At 35.9% G+C, this 20,678-nt stretch overlaps 2 protein-coding genes and 1 long non-coding RNA gene across 3 annotated transcripts; all 3 read left to right on the forward strand.

Moving 5' to 3' along the window:
• The first annotated feature begins 3,563 nt into the window (after window positions 1–3,563).
• Window positions 3,564–3,861, forward strand: LOC113317636. Its single transcript, XR_003343787.1, has 2 exons — window positions 3,564–3,600; window positions 3,755–3,861. It is a non-coding gene; the product is annotated as an uncharacterized LOC113317636 (long non-coding RNA).
• Window positions 3,862–10,251: 6,390 nt separating this feature from the next.
• Window positions 10,252–13,456, forward strand: LOC113317290. Its single transcript, XM_026565426.1, has 4 exons — window positions 10,252–10,367; window positions 11,226–11,398; window positions 11,492–11,678; window positions 12,934–13,456. The coding sequence occupies exons 2-4, from the start codon at window positions 11,260–11,262 to the stop codon at window positions 13,235–13,237; spliced, it is 630 nt and encodes a 209-aa protein (XP_026421211.1). The 5' UTR covers window positions 10,252–10,367; window positions 11,226–11,259; the 3' UTR covers window positions 13,238–13,456.
• A 1,024-nt stretch (window positions 13,457–14,480) lies between these two features.
• LOC113316508 lies at window positions 14,481–15,656 on the forward strand. Its single transcript, XM_026564672.1, has 2 exons — window positions 14,481–14,949; window positions 15,157–15,656. The coding sequence occupies exons 1-2, from the start codon at window positions 14,481–14,483 to the stop codon at window positions 15,654–15,656; spliced, it is 969 nt and encodes a 322-aa protein (XP_026420457.1).
• Window positions 15,657–20,678: the final 5,022 nt, after the last annotated feature.

The raw sequence follows: 20,678 nt of genomic DNA on the forward strand, positions 1-20,678 counted from the left end.
AGGAGTACAATTATAACTTGGATCAGTGGGAGACTGATTGGGGTTCAACTATAGTCCATTCCGAAGTTAGCTTGGAGTAGGCTAGTGTTTGTAGAGGATTAATACAGTGTGTATTCAATCTGGACTAGGTCCCGGGGTTTTTCTGCATTTGCGGTTTCCTCGTTAACAAAACTTCTGGTCTCTGTGTTATTTCTTTTCCGCATTATATTTTATATAATTGAAATAATACAGGTTGTGCGTTAAGATCATCAATTGGAAATCCAACCTTTGGTTGTTGATCCTTGGATATTGGTCTTTGGTACCGTCCAAGTTATTCCTTGTGTTTGATTAAAGACTCGCTATTGTTTTAGCTTGAGTAAATCAAAACAAGTGAGAGAATACACTGGGAACAAAGGTCTAGCTGTAACACTTGATGAAATGTCTGAAACCTATGATTCCGATGAAAATAGGAAATCAAGTGTAGGGCATCTTTGTGAAAACATCGATTTTGATACTTGTAGCAATACATATATCAACCTCAATGGGTTCGGAGAAGAGGGAAACCCAATCAAGCTGGAAGATTCACTGAATCCGATACTGGAAACCCTATCAGTGATGTTTCAGGATCAACAGTATGTATAGATGCTTGCACATCTCAGATGCCTGAATACTATCCAAGATTGACGTGCTCGTTTTGTTCGATGAAGGGATACGAACTATCAAGGTGTTACAAATACAAGCACCAAATAAGGCACACCAGTAAACTTCAACGAAGAGCATATCGATTAGCAAGGAAGCTGAAACTTGCTCAAAAGACCGCCGAGGTATGTAGGATCTTATCTTCGTCTAAGAAGTTGGTTTCCAAGGATAGAATAAGACCATTTGAAAAGAAAATATGGTCAAACTGTCTTGATAGACAGAGATCAGAGGATTCCTCCCATCAGGAAAAAGATGGACAAATCGTTGTTCATCGCAACACAACTTTATTGTGTTGTTGGGAAAATCTTGTCTCATGTGCCTGTTCGAAAAGAGACAAGACTGAGTGCTGATCCAGGCTTCAGAAAAGTTTTTCCTTCTTTTCTTAGATTTGTTATTTTTTTGTCTATCAAATAAAAGAAAGGGTTATTATCGACAATTCTACTCTTTAAAGGGTTTTAGAGTTGGGCGTATACGAACTTGTCAATAGGTTTCGAACCCTACATTCCTTTTTCCTTTTGAAATCCTTTATAAGACTGCTTGTTGAGTTAAGTGATTCCATCACAAATCCAGTTGTTCATAACTGTTCTCAAAGCACTATGTCGTTAGATGACACTACAAAAATATTGATTTTTAGCCACGACCATATTGCCACGGATTTGTATGTTCGTGGCTGTTGGTAACATCTTGCCACTCCAGACTGGTAGTCGTGGCAAACAGGTCACTCTTTTGCTACGGCCCGGTGGGTCTGGTAGGCTGTTGGTACGGCCACGGATTTGTATGTTCGTGGCTGTTGGTAACATCTTGCCACTCCAGACTGGTAGGCTGTTGGTAACATCTTGCCACGAGTCCAGGTTTCTAAGTTATAAGTCTGCCGAATGACCAGTACTACTGACGATAGTGTGGGTCGTGGGTGTTGTGGCCTTTTGCTTCGGGATAGAAAATATAGTGACGTAGCTAATGGTGTCTAAATTATAATCCGCAAAGTTCTTAACCGAACAGAAATACTCCCCAGTTCCCCCCTCAATTCCCCTGTAACCCTGTTTCTTCGATGATGATTATTAAAACGAAAAAAAATAATCAATACTTCGGAACTGCCTATAAAGAGAAGACAATCTTTTAAATAAGTTGGGGTTTGTGTAGGATTAGGTCTTATTGTTTTGATTTTCTAAATCTAGGGTATTTCATTTTGTATGAATCAATCTAATTGTGTATCAGTCTTCAATTTTATACACTGGTTCATTGTTTTTATCTTCGTTAATTTGAATAATTTTCTGATATTTGGTCAGATTTGGAATAAGGATATGCATCGATTTCTTCTAAGAATCCACCGATTTGTCTCAAATTATATCTCCCCAAGTTGGTAACAAACATACTTGTTCCTCCGATTTCCTGGTGTGAATGTCATGTATTTTGAGTTTTTTTAGATCTAAAGTTTGATTTTAATTTGTAAAATTCCAGTTAAAACCTGGTATCCATGTCTTTCTAGGGTAGTCAATTACTACTTTTGGTTATTCCTTCAGAATAATTTTGCAAGTATCTGGATGTGTATTAGGGCCTCCATTCTTATGAATCCAGTTGTTTGACGGCAGGTTGTTGGCTTAATCATAAAGAATTTATGTAAGTGTTTTTCTGTCTGATATCTCTCTTCAAATGAAGAAAAAACCGTGGCTTTTTTTTAAGATTCATGGCCAAATATCTTATTGTGTATTAGTATTCACTCTTCCTTTACTTCATCTACGCATCTTATAATCCCACGAAAATATCTTCTTCTTCTCACCAAATTTAGATCTATATATGTTTCTACAAAGAGATCTAAAATAAACTGATCCTGTAGTTCTTTTGTTCAAGAGTATTTTTTTCCCTTAATTAGTTGGTTTAATTATGAAAGGAAAGTGCACTAGTACTATGTTGTACGTCTTGTTCATTTTTCATAATTTTGTGTCCTCCTAAAAGATAGAAAGATCAGCAGCACCGGATATATTTCTGTTTGGTTTTGAGTTTTGGTTGGTAATTAATATCACAAGTTCAGATCTAAGAAAATTTTTTCTTGAACATGTTTAAAGTTGAGGGATCAGTTTTTTCATTCATATACTAGATTGCAGTTCCTGAAATCATATTGATATTGTGTTAGTTTTATTGCGGACTTCTGTGGTGATTAGTGAAACAAGATTATATGGTCATTAGGATTTAGGATTTATTTGCTTCTAGTTGATTAATTCCGTTGAAGTAATACCAATTCTCTGCTTTTCACTTGATTTTGTGGATGTGGAATGAAGAAACTCCAATATCCAAGACATTTGGAATGACTGCAAGTTACAATGTCTTGGTGGTTGAAATAGTTGTTTTCTAGTGATTGATCTTGATTATTACTATAATTCCATGTATCAAGTCAGATTGTTTATGAAGACAAAATGTACCTATGCACTACTTTGATCAATATTGTTTACTTCGTACACTGTTGTATATACACAACCATAATAAATATCATTAAATAAAGAAACCCACTTTTGCATACTCTAGAAGATAAGATACAAGTTTATAGGAATGATAGCCAGGCTATTCGTAGTAATTATGTTCTGACGATTGTGCAGAACAATGAATATGAGTAAGTTCTTTCTAGTAGACATGCTAGGCATGACCTAAGCTTTAAAGTTGGATTTATTATATGATTCTCATTATTTGTTGAATATCTAATTGCTCCCATTTGGAATGTGTACATGTTATGTATGTCATGTGGTATTTGGTATTAATTCAAGTTTTCTTCGATGTTGCAAGGACAAATTTGGATTGTCGGTTCTGAATTTTAACAGGCTTCTTAAGGCATGTTATTTTGGAAGGATGTCTCAAAATTGGACAGGTGCAACATTTGCTGGGATTCAAGGTGGAAGATAATGAGACCTGGGAAGAAGAAAAATACTCCTCGTAAGATACTCCTCCATTTCCCGTTAAAGCCTAGGCTTTAGTTTTGTGTTATTTGTATGTCTTCCAAAACTACCAAGGACATGGGATGGTAAAGAAGGGCGCATACTGTTGTGCATGAAACAACCTCACTTCATCTAATCTCTAGCGATACCAGGTCCAAGTAGTCCAGGGAACGGTTGGTATTGATGTATACTTGAGACCTTTGATTGAAGAACTTAAAGAGCTATGGGCAGAAAGGATTGATACTTATGATTCACTTAGCAAAAAGTCATTCTTGAACCACGTGATAGAGGTACAAATAACATCAATAATTGTGGATATATAATGTTTATGTGGATCTTGACATATTATATATTAATAGATAGATGCCTTATTTCTACTACTAGCTGGTTGGGTATGTATGCGCATATACATATCCATAAATATTTTTGTCAGTGTATTATCTATATTCACAGATCCATAGAATATTTGTGGATCCATAAATATTTTTCTTATTTTTATTTTGTTTTGTAGAGTGTCCTCCCACATTCAGAGTCATAGAATTTTAATCCTACCTCACAGATCCAAGGTAATGCTTTTCTGCTTTATTTGTACAAATGATTGTGCATAATTCTACACCACGTGCTGCAACATATTAGACTAAACAAATAAGATTACAGTTGCTTATAAAAGACTAAACATATTCCATTTGCTGCAACATATTAGAAAGACGATGGCATAATTGTTTAGTTAGACTCTGGGTTAACATCATAGACTATATTGATAATTGCCGACACATTCTTGATTTTAGCCGTCAGGACACATTTACATGATCATTAGCCAGAGATGTTGCCGACGATCTTTAATATTTGCATACACCAATGGATGACATATATATGATATTTTATATGAGGAAATTTTGAACTAGGTATACAGGATTTAGACTACTGATTTCCTTGCTTTTTTTTCTGCCAAGGACTGTATTTATGGATAACTAGGTGTATTTTCTCAAATATATAGGTAGATATTCGTATTTATTTGAATCCATAGGTGTACATGGGATAATATAGTTTGTTGAATTGTTTTTCCTATGATTCTATATCATCCTAAATGGATGTGGTTAATTTATACCACACATTATATTTGAAAGAGATAAGAAATTAAGCATCTGCTAGTGTTTGCAATATATTTTATTTTACTTTTATGTTATCAAATTTGATTTTACATTTTGCAGGTTACACTGAAAGATATTGAGTTCAAGCTACACTGAAAGATATATGTTGATTAACTTTGGAAGTAAGGAATCCATCAGTGATAATTGATGTATTTTGTTATTCCATATTCAATAAAAAACCTTCTCTTGAAACTTGTATCTGGTGCTAAATACTTTAGTACTAAGTTTTTATTTGTTTTTGTTGAATGTAATCGATCAGATAACCTTGTAGTATGTGTTTTTATTTAATGAATGGATGTTTTATTTTGAATGGTTGTCGTGTAAACAAATATTGTTTATTTCCGCTAGTAGTAATCTTAGTGGCTAGCAACAAAAAATGCACACTTAAACAGCTACAGCAGAACCTGTGGCAAATGATCTTGAAGCAAGAGAAACCATGGCTAAAGCAGTGGCTAAAACCGTGGCTAAAACCCAAATACGTGTGACATCCAACTGATAATTTTCCACGATGGGACGCGTGGTAAATAATCTAACATCATTAGTTACAGGGTGAAAAACCGTGGCTAGATACGTGGCAAATAGAATTAGCCACTGGACTATTTGTTACGGCATGCCAGCCGTGGCAAGTTATCTTCTGCCACTGATTTTTGATCATTTGCCACACCTCTTTGGCGTCACTAAAACTCAGTATTTTTGTAGTGTGGAAAGGATGTCAACATGATTGTTAAGTCTTCAATCAAGGAAAAAGAGAAATCTCCTGTTTCTAAGTCCCTGAAAAGAAAAAGAAGGAATACAAGAAAACCCAGGGTTGTTCCTTCTAACTCTCAGAAGTTTTCCGATGTTCTTGATGAGTTAAAGGAAATAAGAAGGGATATTTATGAAATAAAGACGTTCGTGTCTAAATCTTTGGAAATTCACAGGACCCTAATTCGACCTCTTCAGCCAAGACAGTTCGTGGGTATTGACACTCATCTCCGTGAATCTTTAGTTGAGTTTTTCATATATTCCACAAGTTCTTGCGTTGAGTATATGAACGGCTATACTAATCATGTTCTATTGGTTGATGTAGTCTATATTCCGTAAGGATTTCCTTATGTTGAGTATTTGAACGATTAAGGTAGTCATCTACGTGTGGTTATCTTAGTCGTAGATCCGTGAGATTTCTTGTGTTGAGCACAATCAATTAAATTGATCACTTTTGTAGTTTGATTTAGTTGTGTATTCCAATTAAATTAATCATGGGATTACTTGTGATTAATTTGATTGAGTTTTGGATATAGAAAATCATTTCCATGGTTTTTGGTGTCCAATTAAAAAATCCTTCTTTTCGATCGAAATTAAGGTCGCTCTTGTTGTTCTTTCGGGAATGACATCAAATGGGGAAGAGTTCTTTTGAACTTGTGCTTAATGGTAATATCTTGTGGGGTGTGCGGCTGTGGAATTTTATAGGGGTTTATATTGTATCTTAAAACTCCTTGATGAATGCATTTAGCTTCGGATTTATGATTGCATCTAAATTAAGTTGGTATGTATTTTTCTTTTAAGTCTATGAAATGTCTCCTGTGGAAGTTTCATTATGATCCCGTTCTTTTACCTTTGCCAATTTTATTGACAAAAAGGGGGAGAAATAATGTAGTTCACACTACAAATACATATGGTTTTCGGATCATTGTGTAAGGGGGAGTGGTTTCCATGATCGAGATGGAGTATGGACTAAGGGGGAGTGATACATATCACCATAGTATTGTTGTTAAAGTCGTGATGCAATTGGACTTTGATGTTACATAATGATACTATGACACTATATAATAATGATCGAGAATCTCGATTTCTCTCATTGTTATAGCTACGGATCTTCAACAACGGTGGTGCTAAACTTACAACCTTTGGGATCATTGGAGTACTTGGAAGGACGAAGATTTCAAGGATCGTTGAAGATTAGACTATGGAATAGGAGCCACTAAAGTTTATCTTTTTTGTATTCCATATGTATTAATAGTTTTGTCACTAGAATTGACAAAGGGGGAGATTGATAGAGCATAGCTCGGTCGACCTCGCATGCGTTGCTATATCGATCATGTTTGCCAATGTTAGTGAGCAAAACTATGAGTCTTTATTTTTATTCTATCATAGTTAAGTCCCGGACTAGGATAGAAAAGTGTAGTTGAGCTCAAGGACTTCATGGAGATTCATCATACAACGACGAAGATCTACTCAAGGAACCGTGGAACTTCATCAACAAAAAGGTATGTGGAGACTTGAACTTATCTATCACTCAAAAGTCTATCTATTCTATCTCCTACTTCTAATGAGACAAAAAGTCGTATGCTATATATACTAGATCATACACATTTGACATTTCGAGCTGAGTATTCACTACTTATCTTTTTCTCGAAATCGTGTGTTGGTAAAGCATTCCGCTTTGATCAAGTTTATCTTCACCTAGTGACGAAAGTCATGACAAGTTTCAATTACTTTGAGAATTGCTCTGACGTGAAATAGTCTGTGAATAGTATCTATATAACGTCCCCTGAGAATGTCTCAATTATTGGAATGAGAGTTTAAATTACATAACCATGTATTCCTTAATACGAAGTTTTCGAACTTTGTTGATTGAGAGAAACCGGAGGAATTGGCTTTGCCAAGTCCGCGAACCCAGTCCGCGAACTCAATCCGCGAACTGACGGAAGTTCTCCTACCGAGAATTTCTTCTGGGATTTTCCAGAAACTCGTTTGCGTGTTTATTCCGCGAACCTAGTCTGCGAACTGGCGGAAGTCTCTTTGCCGATATTTTCTGTTGAGTTTGGAAAACTCTGACGGTTGCCTTAAGTCCGCGAACTTGTTTGTGAGCTTAAGTGGTTATGATCTAAAGATGTGCTCTGAACATGAAACTTAAATTACTAAGGAATGTTTTATGCAAACCGTGGCTATAAAGTTCATCAGTCGATTAATCAAAACGAATCATCTTTGTTTCAATTTTGTCTTGTGTAGTTACATAAGATCTCATAGCAATTGACCAACTATCTAACTAGTTCATTTGAGTCAATTGAACTAGTTATGGTGAAGAAGAACTAGATTAATATGAAATGCTCATATGGTTAACCTTTTGGGTTACTATGTTGAACCAACATACACGTACACGTTTGGGCATGGTTTTCACAAACCCAGTAAACGTCAACCCAAGTGTGTGTGACAAGCTAAGTTTTCGATCTAACGGTTGAGAAATATTAGCTTGAATATAAATCAGGTTTTCATCTAACAGTGAATATGGATTGCTTTGTAACTAAGGCAAAACCCTGATTTGAAGACTATATAAATGAGACATCTAGCATTGTGAAAAACTAATCCCCACATGTCTGTGTGATACTAGTGCGCTCGCTAGAGTCGATTCTCCTTTAACCTTTAGTTTTATTCTCTAAAACCAGGTTAACGCCTTAAAGACTTCATTGGGATTGTGAAGCCAGACCGATACTACTTTTATCGTAGTTGTGTGATCTGATCTTGCATCTTCTATCGTACGAGTACAATCTTTGATTGGCTTGAGATCGAGAGTTCTCTGATAGGCAAGATAAAAAAGTCACAAACATCTTCGTCTTACTGTTTGTGATTCCTCGACAAATCGCTTGTGTAGTCAAGAAGGATTGTAGAGAGGTGATTGATTAATCTAGACTGTTCTTCGGAAATATAAGACCGAATTATCAATTGGTTCCTGTTCACCTTGATTTTATATCTTAAGACGGAACAAAACCTAGGGTTTTTCTGTGGGAGACAGATTTATCCTTTGATAGACTTTTCTGTGTGAGACAGATTTGTTTTTTATTAAGTCTGCGATTTTGGGTTGCAGCCTCTTAGTTGTGGGTGAGATCAGCTAAGGGAATCAAGTGTGCAGTATCCTGCTGGGATCAGAGGCATAGGAGTACAATTGTACCTTGTATCGGTGGGAGACTGATTGGGGTTCAACTATAGTCCAGTCCGAAGTTATCTTGGAGTAGTCTAGTGTCTGTAGAGGCTTAATACAGTGTGTATTCAATATGGACTAGGTCCCGGAGTTTTTCTGCATTTGCGGTTTCCTCGTTAACAAAACTTCTGGTGTTCGTGTCATTTATTTTTCGCATTATATTTTATATAATTGAAATAATACAGATTGTGCGTTAAGATCATCAATTGGAAATCCAACCTTTGGTTGTTGATCCTTGCATATTAGTCTTTGGTACCATCCAAGTTATTCCTTGTGTTTGATTAAAGACTCTCTATTGTTTTAGCTTGAGTAAATCAAAACAAGTGAGAGATATTGACTCTTTGAGATACTTTAATCTCGATTGAGTATGACTGTCTAGTTGATTCTCTAGCAAAGTATTTCGGAGTTAGTCCATATAGATTGCTAAGCGAAATATTGGGTGGTGTTGTTAGGCCCCCGCTTTTTCAGCCTAGAACATAAACCGATTGTAAAATTGAAAGGTTTTTCTGTGATTTTTTTCCGCCATGATCGGTTTATGTTAATGCCCACATAAACCAATTGTAAATCTGGGCATTTCATGAAACTGTTTTGCTCACAACTTCTTCGTCCGATGTCAGAATGATCTCATTCTTTTCGCGTTCAATTCATATTTTCATGCTCTTTATAATATAAAGTCAAAAATTTCAATATTTGTGCAAAAATTCAAACATGGTTAATGAATCAGTTGATGTGTGCGTTAGCATAAATCGATTGTGCTTGATGTTCACCACATCAACCCTGGAACCGGTTTATGCAGGTGTACTATATCACCGATTTTGGAGAACATCAATAACAATCGGTTTATGTGGACTATTAAATAATCCGATTATGGGCATAGCGGTTAAGGAATCAAAGGTTGTACAATCGGGTTATATGGACATACATATAATACGATTCTAACAAAAAAAAACATACAAAACAAACGGTCATCTTTTCCGTACAAGAATCGGGATATCTGGGCACTAACGTAGACCGATTCTGGTACAATTTTCTCGAAATAGAAAACACATACAAGATAATCGGTCTTTGTGGGCATGAACATAAACCGTTTCTATATGCAATCGGTTCACAAGTACACTAAGGTAAACGATTCTGGTAATCCCAGAAAATTTTGATTTCAAAAAAAATCGAATTTTGAGTGATTGCACGTTGCTATAACCTAATTTAGAGGATTAGGTTTGCTAGAAAAGTACTTGATTCGTGCCATTTTAGGGGAGAAGAAGAGAAGAAGAATCGGTTAGAAATGGAGATGGAGATGAAATTAAATCTAAATTTGATTTTGATTCAAGTTTTTAGTTTTTAGTTATATGATTTTGATTTTAGTTTTTAGTTTTGTTATTAGGATTTAATGGGGATACATTTGTAGTATTAGTATTTGATAGAGGGTAAATTGGTACTTTCATCTCTTAATAATATTTTTTGTTCTGTAATTATACATTGGGTTCGGATCCTCTTAGAGTCCACCTGGAGAAAACTTCTACCAAGCCCAAGTGCATTACCCATAAAACCTGAGCAGCTAATACCAAACGCAGTCAAAGTTTCAGCATCAGAACGCAACTATTGACGAAAGAGGGGTTTTAGGAAATCATCTCCATGTCTCAACTCTGATCAATTCAGGTAATTAATGTATTGATTTATTTGTTGTCTTATTAGAATTTTAGAAATTTCATGTTCTATATTTCTAGGGCTTAATCGCATAATTTCTAGGGTTTAAGAAAGTATTTTGTGTTTAACGAAAAACAAACTAGATCCTGTGGTAATTGAATATCATTAAAATGATGATTTTGAGAAGCCATACCAAAAGAAAAAGATAAATGGATAGAATCAGTGAGTTAATTACATTTTTTCATTCTTCCTTCAAATCTGTTGTTTCTATGAATGTTTTGTCTACAAATTGGAGGTATTTGTGGACACCCATTCCTATTATTGATCTTGGAGAATGGGCCGGTCTTCTTGCACTCGGATTGATCGCGAAGAGACCAAGGCATTCATTAGATTTGTGAGATAGAGTGTTGTCTTTCCATCAGAATGTTCATTTCACCATAAGTAAGGATGTTCCGTCTCTATTACGATTATTGTTTTAGTAAATCTCAGGTTAATGAGTGGATTTCTACATTATTATGGCATGAAATTGAAGAGATTGTTCTTACTGATATTATTTGTATTACCTTTCTTCCGATTCCAAGTCCTTGTCTTTTACTTGAACTAGGAAACTAGGTTGTCAGTTGTTGAGGTTTGTGCCTTGCCTCTTTCGACTTTTAGTTTTATAATAAATTCTTTTGATAATCAGGTTTGAATGCCGATTGTTGGTCTGATATAACAAGTCTCAGTTCTGTTTCCAATTTAGAGTGTTAACTCTTTTTTCTTTTTTTTCTCCTCATGTTTTTTTAGCTCGTTTGACCAGTTTATATATGAAGATCTTCATAATTTATGTAGTTTGAAATTCTAATGGATTTGTCACATTTGGGACTTTAGATCCCAGTAGGAACGAGGAGGCATTCGTTTTTCTATGATGAACAAGCTCAAGGGTCTCATTTCTACTCCACGTCTGCCATCATCAGCAGGCAATTTCAATTGCGGTACCTTACTCCACAACGGTATGGGAAGGGACAGTCCAGAATGTGTCTTTTGTGAATCAACACACCCAGGTAATCCAATAATTTCATATCTTTTAACTGAGCATGTGTGCAAAAAAACTGAGATGTGGATGATTTTAGGTTTTTAATGATGTTGTTTTCCAGGGAAATTTCAAGTAAAAGACAAGGACTTGGGGTCGGAAGACAATATGAGTAGACTCTTTAAGGTGTTTAATGAGAAAGTAAAGAGTGGCCGCAGCGCTATTATGTCGTCCGACATGACATTTAAAGAGGCTATACGTACGTGCACAGCATACGAACCCTGTAGCCACGATTTCCCTGGGAAAATGAGGTAATGAGGAAGCAAAGGGTATGTTACTTCCATCAATGTGCATCTGAACATGTTATTTGCTTACATCAGCATTTTTGGATATTAACCGACTTAACCACATTAACTGCTATAAGGTTCTAACTTGTACAAGTTCTTTGTTTAATATCTAGCTCCCAAAACTGTAGAAAAAGTTGATAGCATGCAAGGTGAAGGGGTTTATACCTGAAACCCTGGAGCTCTGTCTGAAATTATGTGGGGGTCTGGGATTACATCCCCACAACTAATCACTTAGAACAAAATCATATGTTTAAAGGTCACAGTCCTAGATTTGGTCCAGCATTTGTAGAGTTAGAACCAAATTATGTTTGGTAAGCGCATACCAGAAACGGTGTTAGAATTCGGGTTGATGTATGGGTTAGTGACCATGCAAAATTAGATGCTCAGGGTGGGAATCTGTCTACTGCACCAGTTTTTGTTAATCAGGACACGTTCATTCTAGAAACGGTGGTTTGGTCCTCTGACCATATAGTGAACAAGTAAAACCTTCACTCCAAAACTCAATTAGATGGGAAGGTACTAGTGATTTTTGGGTTAGTGATTTATCGTGTCTTATGAAATGACTCTCAGAGAAAGAGTGAACCTCATTGGAAAGAAACTTGGGATTTTAAGGTGATTACTGATTCCTAAAATCCTGCCATCTATACAGAAATCTTCACAATTTGTGATATTATGTGTTCTTATGAGTCTCATTGTACCAGGTGCAGTCTTTGTTATAGAGAAATTTACTTGCTTACATTTGTTTAATACTTCTCCGTTTGTTGATCCATTTATTAAAATTGATCGCTTCTTGATCCAGCTCTTTCGAGAAGCTTGAATATGCATAGAAGCATTGCTTGATTCCAGGTTATTTCTCTTAAAACTGGATTCTAGACATGTTTAAAAATGATTGGAACTCTCAAGTCAGCATAACTTTATGGATGCTGTGTAAATACGGAGCTAAGTGCTGTTTAAGCATATCATCCCTAATCGAATTGATCTAATCCAATCTGTTGGAGCTGGGTTTCAGTAGTATAATATTCCCTTAATTATCGTAGTACACAGAAATAGAAAATAAACACCTCAAGAAAAATGTGAAACACCTCTCCTTGGGTTTGTTTGCATATGATACCTTGAGTTATTGCAGGGAAAGATCTGCGGCTTATAAGCTTTGATTCTTCATTAATCTGGAACTACGGCATTTGACTTGCTCAGATATATCCATTTGAGAAAATTGTAGGTATCAGCGCAATGGAGAACCAACGCCTTGGGAGAGAGTATCAAAGAAGATAATGGAGCGTGGAGGCTTGGGGTGCGAGGATGCAGCTAAGTCGTGTACATGTTACGGGAGAAGCAATGAGAGGTGTGGATATCAAAGGATGCGGCGGAGTGGGGAAGCAACGCCTTGGGAGAGACTATCAAAGAAGATAATGGGGCGTGGAGGCTCGGGGAGCAATGATGCATCTCAGTTGGTGGGCAATAAGGCTTGGTGTACATGTTACGCGAGAAGTATTGAGAGGAACTACTGCGGCATATTTAGGTGAAATTCATTAGTACTATTAGAATTTAATATTAATGGTAAACTTTAAAATGTGTTATTAAGGATTGTTTTAAATGGGCGGAACTTAGTTACAAAAGACATTGATGTCTGGTGAGCTTAAAGCTTTTGGTGCTTCAGAACAATTCTCCGGGCAGAGATGTAAATTGTAATGAATGACTTTATTCAGTTAAAATATTGATATACCCTCTGAGCAGGCTTTGAACTGTTCACAAATTCCTCAATGTACCAAACGAAAAATCAACCACTGGTTACAGAAGCAGAGAATAAGAAAGCACTCACCCATGTGCTTTCCTCTAGCATGGACTTCATGACCACAGAGCAGTTGAATTAAGTAAAATAGCATGAATGAGAAAACATTTGGAATTAAGTAAAACACCAATAAGGGAAAGCCACCAGAAACAACAATACTGCTTTGAAAAAAATCCCAGTAAAAATTGCTGGTTCTTTTGCTGCCAGCTGGGAAGCAGTAGTAGGATTAGTTGGTAGCCTTGTGAAATGCTTCTTTACCTCCTCAGTGACATCTTTTTGCTTCACAGCTCCAGCGGCAACAATGACCTTTTAAATTGAAAATGATCTTCAAAGTTGTTGATGAATGGTAAATGTAAGGAAGTGTGGTTTTGTAACAGATCCAAGCATACAAAATGAAGATATTTGTATCCAATGCAGTTAATTACTTACCATTCTAGCTAAGAGCTGCGTAGTGAGTTGAAATGTGGTTCCTGATTGATAAACTGTCGATTTTCTTGATAATATCAGCATGTCACATTACTGTTCTACCTAAAGGAGAGCACTGGAAGGCTGTTTCGTGCAAATGGCAGAAAATAAGTTTCTCAGGACGTTTCTAAACCCTTTTCATTTCACGGAGAATAGCATCTCTATGACAGTTAACTTCGTCAGGGTCGTAATAAGAAGGGCTCTGCAATGTCAGCTAGAATATCAAAGTTATGAACCCATGATCCATTATAAAATTCATAACAATTTATAAAGTTGTCTGTCGACCATTCATTTAAAAATATGATTAAGATTTTCTTTTGGTCGATTCAAGATTTTACCATAGATGCTGGGTCCCACAAACCAGATAAATCATAGGTTGTGTTAACACCATGAGGACATGATGAGTACAGCCTACCCCATATATAAGTACTCAATTAAACATCTAGTATCTCGACAAATAAAGAAAAGAGGAAAATAGAAACCGATAATTAAATAACTTACAAAAATAAAACATGCATTTGTATTTGAAATCAACATCAACAAATCCAGGAAGATTTAGAAGAGTAGCAGAAGCGTTTAATGAAGGATCTAAGGCAAGAATGTGCGCAGAGAGTAGTGGAAGTGAGCATTCAGCGGTAAACGAAACTTCACCTGATGATGATCTTTCTGACTTGGTCCATTTGTATTTAGAGAGCGCAGATGATGATGTAGTTGCTGATCAAGAACAAACTCATGAGAAGATAGTTAAAGTTGAAAAGAAGAAGGGATCCATTGATGAGGATTTTGAGTGTTTTAAAAATGATTCTGAAACTAAAGATATGTTAAAAAGCTTGTTATCAGGATTTGGAGATGATTCTCAAGTTATAAGAAAAATTCGCGATGAAGCTGAATTAGCTTTTAATGATATTGGAATGAGTTCTTCTGAAGATGGATATAAAAGACAATTAATGGCAAGATTACGTCAAAAAGGTTTGGATGCAGGTAATTACTTACTACTAATATTTAAAAATAAAATAAACTACATTTTCATACTTAGAATTTTATGTTGATTGCAATGCCCGCTCCCCAAATATTTATTCATGTGTTTATTCGTTATTTGCTTAATGTTTGGGATAATTTTGCCCCTTTCCACAATCCGGGTTTCGCCACTGATTTTAATTGTGTATCATCATATGCATTGGCATTCAGGTCTTTGCAAATCAAGATGGGAAAAAACAGATCGATTTCCAGCTGGGACATTCGAGTATGTAGATGTAATCGTCTCAGGAAATCGCTACATTGTGGAAGTATTTCTCGTCGGAGAATTCACCATTGCTAGACCAACTAATCATTACACATCTGTACTCGAAGCATTTCCTCAAATTTTTGTGGGGAAACCTGATGAACTAAAACAAGTAGTGAAAATAATGTGCGAGGCAAGTAAACAATCCTTAAAGGAAAATGATATGCATATTCCTCCATGGAGAAGTAATGGGTATTTGGAAGCAAAATGGCTTAGTTCGTATAAGAGAACAATCAATGTCGTTACGGGAATGGTTGTGTCAGATTCCCGTAGTGGCAAACGATCTGTTGGGTTTGACACAACTCCGGCACCTATGAAGGTTTATTATTGTAGAGAAGAGCTGGAGCGGAGAAGAGATGTGGAAATGAGTAAAAAGGTAGGGAAATTAGGTCAGTTATTTGTATAAGCACCAATGCACCAGCTAGGATTTGAGTTGATGTTGGCATGTTCAGTACATCTGTGTTTTTGTTATGAATCCTTTGCAGATTCTGAGAGCTCTACTCTCTCAGTTCATGCCAATATGTCTATTGTATGTTGTGTACTGTATAATGTTTTTTATTATTATCTTCCCATTTTTTAATCAAAAACCTGGCTAAGTTGGGACCACATTAATTTGGGCCTGTGACTACAGGACAAAAAAAGGTCATTAAAAGGTGAAAGGGGTAACCCTTTATCCAACTATTTTACATAAAGGCTAATTTACCCTGAATAATTAGTGTGGTGATTAATTGATGTTTAGTGAAACTAAACTAGAAATTAACTAATCTTGATTCATCATCAAAACACGAATTTTTTTTTTTGTTTTTTGAAAAAAATCAAACCAGAATCGGTATATGTTCATGCTCTCATAAACCGATTTTGGGTTGATTTTTTCAATCCACAAAAAAAAACCCAGAATCGGTTTTTAAACATGTACACAAAAAACTGATTATTGGAAACAAAAATCAAACATAATTTAAACTGTTAGAGCACTGCTCGGTCGAACTTGCATGCGTTGCTATCTCAAGCATGTTTGTCAGTGTTAGTGATCAAAACTATAAGTCTTGATTTCTAGTCTACTATTAGCTAAATCTCGGACTAGGATATAAAGTATAGTTGTGCTCAAGACTCCATGGTGATCATCATACAAAGACGAAGAACCACTCAAGGAACTGGTGGAACTTCATAGACTAAAAGGTATGTGGAGACTTGAACTTATCTATCACTCAAAAGTCTATCTACTCTAACTCCTATCTTGAGACAAAATTCGTTTTGCTATATAGACTTTGCTTATACACATTTGCTATTTCGAGCCGAATTTATCTCGCTTATCTATTTCTCGAAATATGTGTTGGTAAGCTTTCCCTTTGGCCAAGTTCATCTTTACTAGTGACGAAAGTCATGTTAAGTTTCAATCACTTGAAAATGGCTTTGGCGAAAAATGGTTTGTGAACAACAACTATATAACGTCCTCTAAGAATGTTTCAATGATTGAAATGAGAGTTTAGATAATATAACCATGGTTGGATATAAGCATTGTGTGGTAACTCATACATGTATAAGTCCTTATTCCTTGAACCAAAGTATGCGTACTGTCGGAGGTTCTCATCCCGAGACTTTCTGCTGGAGTTTGTGAATTGAAAAAAAACTTATTTTGGGTACTTAAGTCCGTGTACCAGTCCGCGTACTTAAGTTGGTTATTTTCTAAAAATGATTATTCGGGAACTTAAACTTATATAAACTAAGAAATGCAAGTTTGCAAACCGTGGCTATAAAGTTCATGAACCGATTCAAGTGAATCAAATCATTTTTGATTCAATTGTGTCTATTATAAAGATCTAAGCAATTGAACAACTCTCTAACTAGTTTATTTGAGTCATTTGAACTAGTTGTAGTAAAGAAGAATATGGTTGATATTAAAGTGCTCATATGGTTAACTATTTGGTTAACTACTGGTGAACCAACTAGATGTACATGTTTGGGTATGGTTACACAAACCTAGATAAACGTGCATTCCATTTGTGTGTGTAACAAGCTAAGTTTCGATCTAATGTTTGTAAGATATTAGCTTGAATCTAATAAGGTTTTCATCTAACGGTGAATATTGAATGCTTTGTTACTAAGCTAACATTAATTGCAAACCCTGATTTGAAAGACTATATAAGGGAGAACTCTAGCAACTTGGAAACCTAATTCCCACACCTCCCGTGTGATACTAGTTGTATTAGGTAGAGTCGATTCTCTTAACCTTAGGTTTCTACCGAGACCCTGTAGGTTAACGACTTGAAGACTTTATTGGGATTGTGAAGCCAGACTGATACTACTTTTCTTGTAGTTGTGCGACCTGATCTTTTTGTTTCTATCATACTAAGTACAATTATAAGGATTGTCTTGAGATTAATTTCTCCGATGTGCAAGATATAAAATAATTCACAAACATCTTCGTCTCATCGTTTGTGATTCCACAATATCTTCTTTCGCTATTCGGTTAAGATTATTGTTAGGTGATTGATAATACTAGGTTGTTCTTCGGGAATATAAGTCTGGTTTATCAATTGGTTCCTGTTCACCTTGATTTTTCAAAAGACGGAACAAAAACTCGTAGGTATTTCTGTGGAAGCCAGATTTATCTATTACCGTAGACTTTTCTGTGTTATACAGACTTTGGGTCGTAGCAACTCTTAGTTATGGGTGAGATCAGCTAAGAGAATCAAGTACATAGTATCCTACTGCGATCAGAGACGTAGGAGCATAACTGTACCTTGGATCAGTGTGAGATTGATTGGGGTTCAACTACAGTCCAGACCGAAGTTAGTTTGTAGTAGGCTAGTGTCTGTAGCGACTTAATACAGTGTGTGTTCAATCTGGACTAGGTCCCGGGTTTTTTCTACATTTGCGGTTTCCTCGTTAACAAAACTTCTAGTGTCTGCGTTATTTTTTTTCCGCATTATATTTTGTATACAATTGAAACATGATAGGTTGTGCGTTAAATCAATCAATTGGAAATCCAACCTTTGGTTGTTGATTGAAATTGTTTGATACTTGAAGATTGGTCTTTGGTACCGTTCAAGTGATTCCTCTTGTATTCAATTAGACTCGCAGATTTCTATTTACTTTAGTAAGTATTGAATCGAGAAAGAGAGATATACTTTTATTAATATTGAGTTTGACTGTCTAGTTGATTCTTTTAAAAGTATATTGGAGTTAGTCCATACAGATTGCTAATCGAAATATTGGGTATGGTTGTTAGATCCCTGCTTTTTCAATTGGTATCAGAGCATCCAAACACGTCTAAAGACCTAATAAGTCTGTGTTTGTAGCAACCTGAGTCTGTGGACAGAACCTCATCTATGGCATATAGCATACCAAAATGCCTCCCAAAGCTTTTAACTATGTGAAATGTCTTGGGGTCACCTCAAAGGATTACTCCTTCGCTGATTCTTCCGAATCCCGAGGTAAAAAAGGGGATCTACCAAATGTTGATATGTGTTCCTCTAAAGAGACAGTCGACACTATCGCAAAGGATGAAAAGGATCTCACCAGAATCTCAAAAAATTCGACTGAGACTATTGATTTTCAGAATCATGCTCAGCTCATTAATGAATTTGAAAAGTCTCTTGGTCGAGAACGTGAACTCTATAATATCATTGAGTCCTTCTCCAACAATATCGAAAAACTTCTTCAAGAAACTTCTCTACAGCGTGAAAAGATTAGTATTCTTGAGGATATTGTCAAGGAAGATTCAATTAGAGAAAAACATTTGATCAAGACGCATTCATCAGAAATTAACAACTATCATGATGAAAAAGAGAAACTTGTTTCATCTCTACAACTTGCCCAAGAACAGTGTAATGCCTTGAAAAAGGAAAACTCTGTTTTGATGATCATGTCACTATCTACACCTTCTCCTGATACTCACAAGGTTTTATCTCATGTAAAGAAAAATTCCTACAAGGAAGTACCTACTAAGAATCACTTGCAAAATATGCATATCAAGGATGAAGGTTTGGATCAAGGCAATCATGTCCCAATTTCACGATGTTGTTCATTCTGTGGGAAAAAGAATTACTATGCTATTCATTGTTTTGCTAGGAGGAAGCAAATTTCTAATCTCCATAATTTGCTTCTTTCTACTGTCAATGGAGTACATTGTCTGAGGACATCTACAGTGAATCTCTTGCCGACAGAAAACCAAAAATTGTATGATCTCTCTTCAAGAAATCATCATAGGTTGTATGTTCCTCATTATGGTATAAAATCTTGTGCCACTAATGAATACCTTCCCTGTGTTCATAAGAACAAGTCTGGTAAGTCTAGATCAAGAAAATGGAAATCCTCCAAATTCCCTTTTTCTGGAACCTATTTCTAGAGGTCCTAGACTCAGTCCTCAGAAAAATCCTTCATATGGACTTTTGAAAGGGTTTATGACTAATTCATCTGGAATACGTATAATCAATGGAAAAAGGGGAATATACAAGTAAAAAGGTCAGAGAACCTGTACAACCCTCTTCCCATGTTTGGTAGTGAGATCACTTCTCACTCCTTTACCTAAGTTTAGGTAATATCATCCTTGAATCCATCTTGAGAGGTACAAGGATGATGACTATGGGAGTCTCAAGATTTGTTGTACGTCTTTATGTTTCGTTTTCTTTTGTCAATCAATCAAAGTTATGAAAGGCTGTTTTATGGCTCATGCTCTAATTCTAAGGATTTTTGAGCAATATTTGATAAAAATTGTGTTCTTCCTCTTACTGGATTTAGTTCAAATCTTTCCCTCTCTTGTGATCGGTACGTGAACGTCTGTGTCCTACTCCCGTGAGTTCATAGGGTTTCCAAAACAAGAGTTTCCTTCTCCTGTTTACAAACACATATATACTCTTTATTGTGTTATTCCAACCCTATCAAAATATATATGGAAAACTCTGCAAAATCTCAAGACATAGTGCATTTTGATATGGAGGAAGACACTCAAGGACGTGAGTCAATCCAAGAGCTGGTTCTAAAGAAGATGCTTGAAAAAAAGGATCACAACTCCTGGATTGATGATTCTGTCAAGGATTTAACTCGTTTTCAGAATGATTCAAAGGTCGAGTTTGCGAATCTTCAACTACAAATAAACCAACTCTTAGATGGTCAGGCCAGAATCCTTGCTAATCAGAATATTCTGATACGGAATCAAAAGAAGCTCATCATGGATTGTGTCAAGGCTAGACAGCTCGCTCGGGTTGTCGATAGTAAAGTTAGTGTTCTAACTCACGAACATGGTGTGTCTACGGTCAACAGAGTAAAGGAAATCAGTGATACCTTCTTTGACGGATTCATTGAAAGGTATGAGGTTCTCAATGAACTGTGATTTTATTTTTCTAGTAAATCTTCTTTTCTTGCTTTATTTAGAAGAATAACTAGAGTTTGGAATAGCCATTATTGTGATTACACATAGCTATGTCCA

The sequence above is a fragment of the Papaver somniferum genome, chromosome 10 (assembly GCF_003573695.1).
Source record: "Papaver somniferum cultivar HN1 chromosome 10, ASM357369v1, whole genome shotgun sequence".
Lineage (NCBI taxonomy): Eukaryota > Viridiplantae > Streptophyta > Magnoliopsida > Ranunculales > Papaveraceae > Papaver > Papaver somniferum.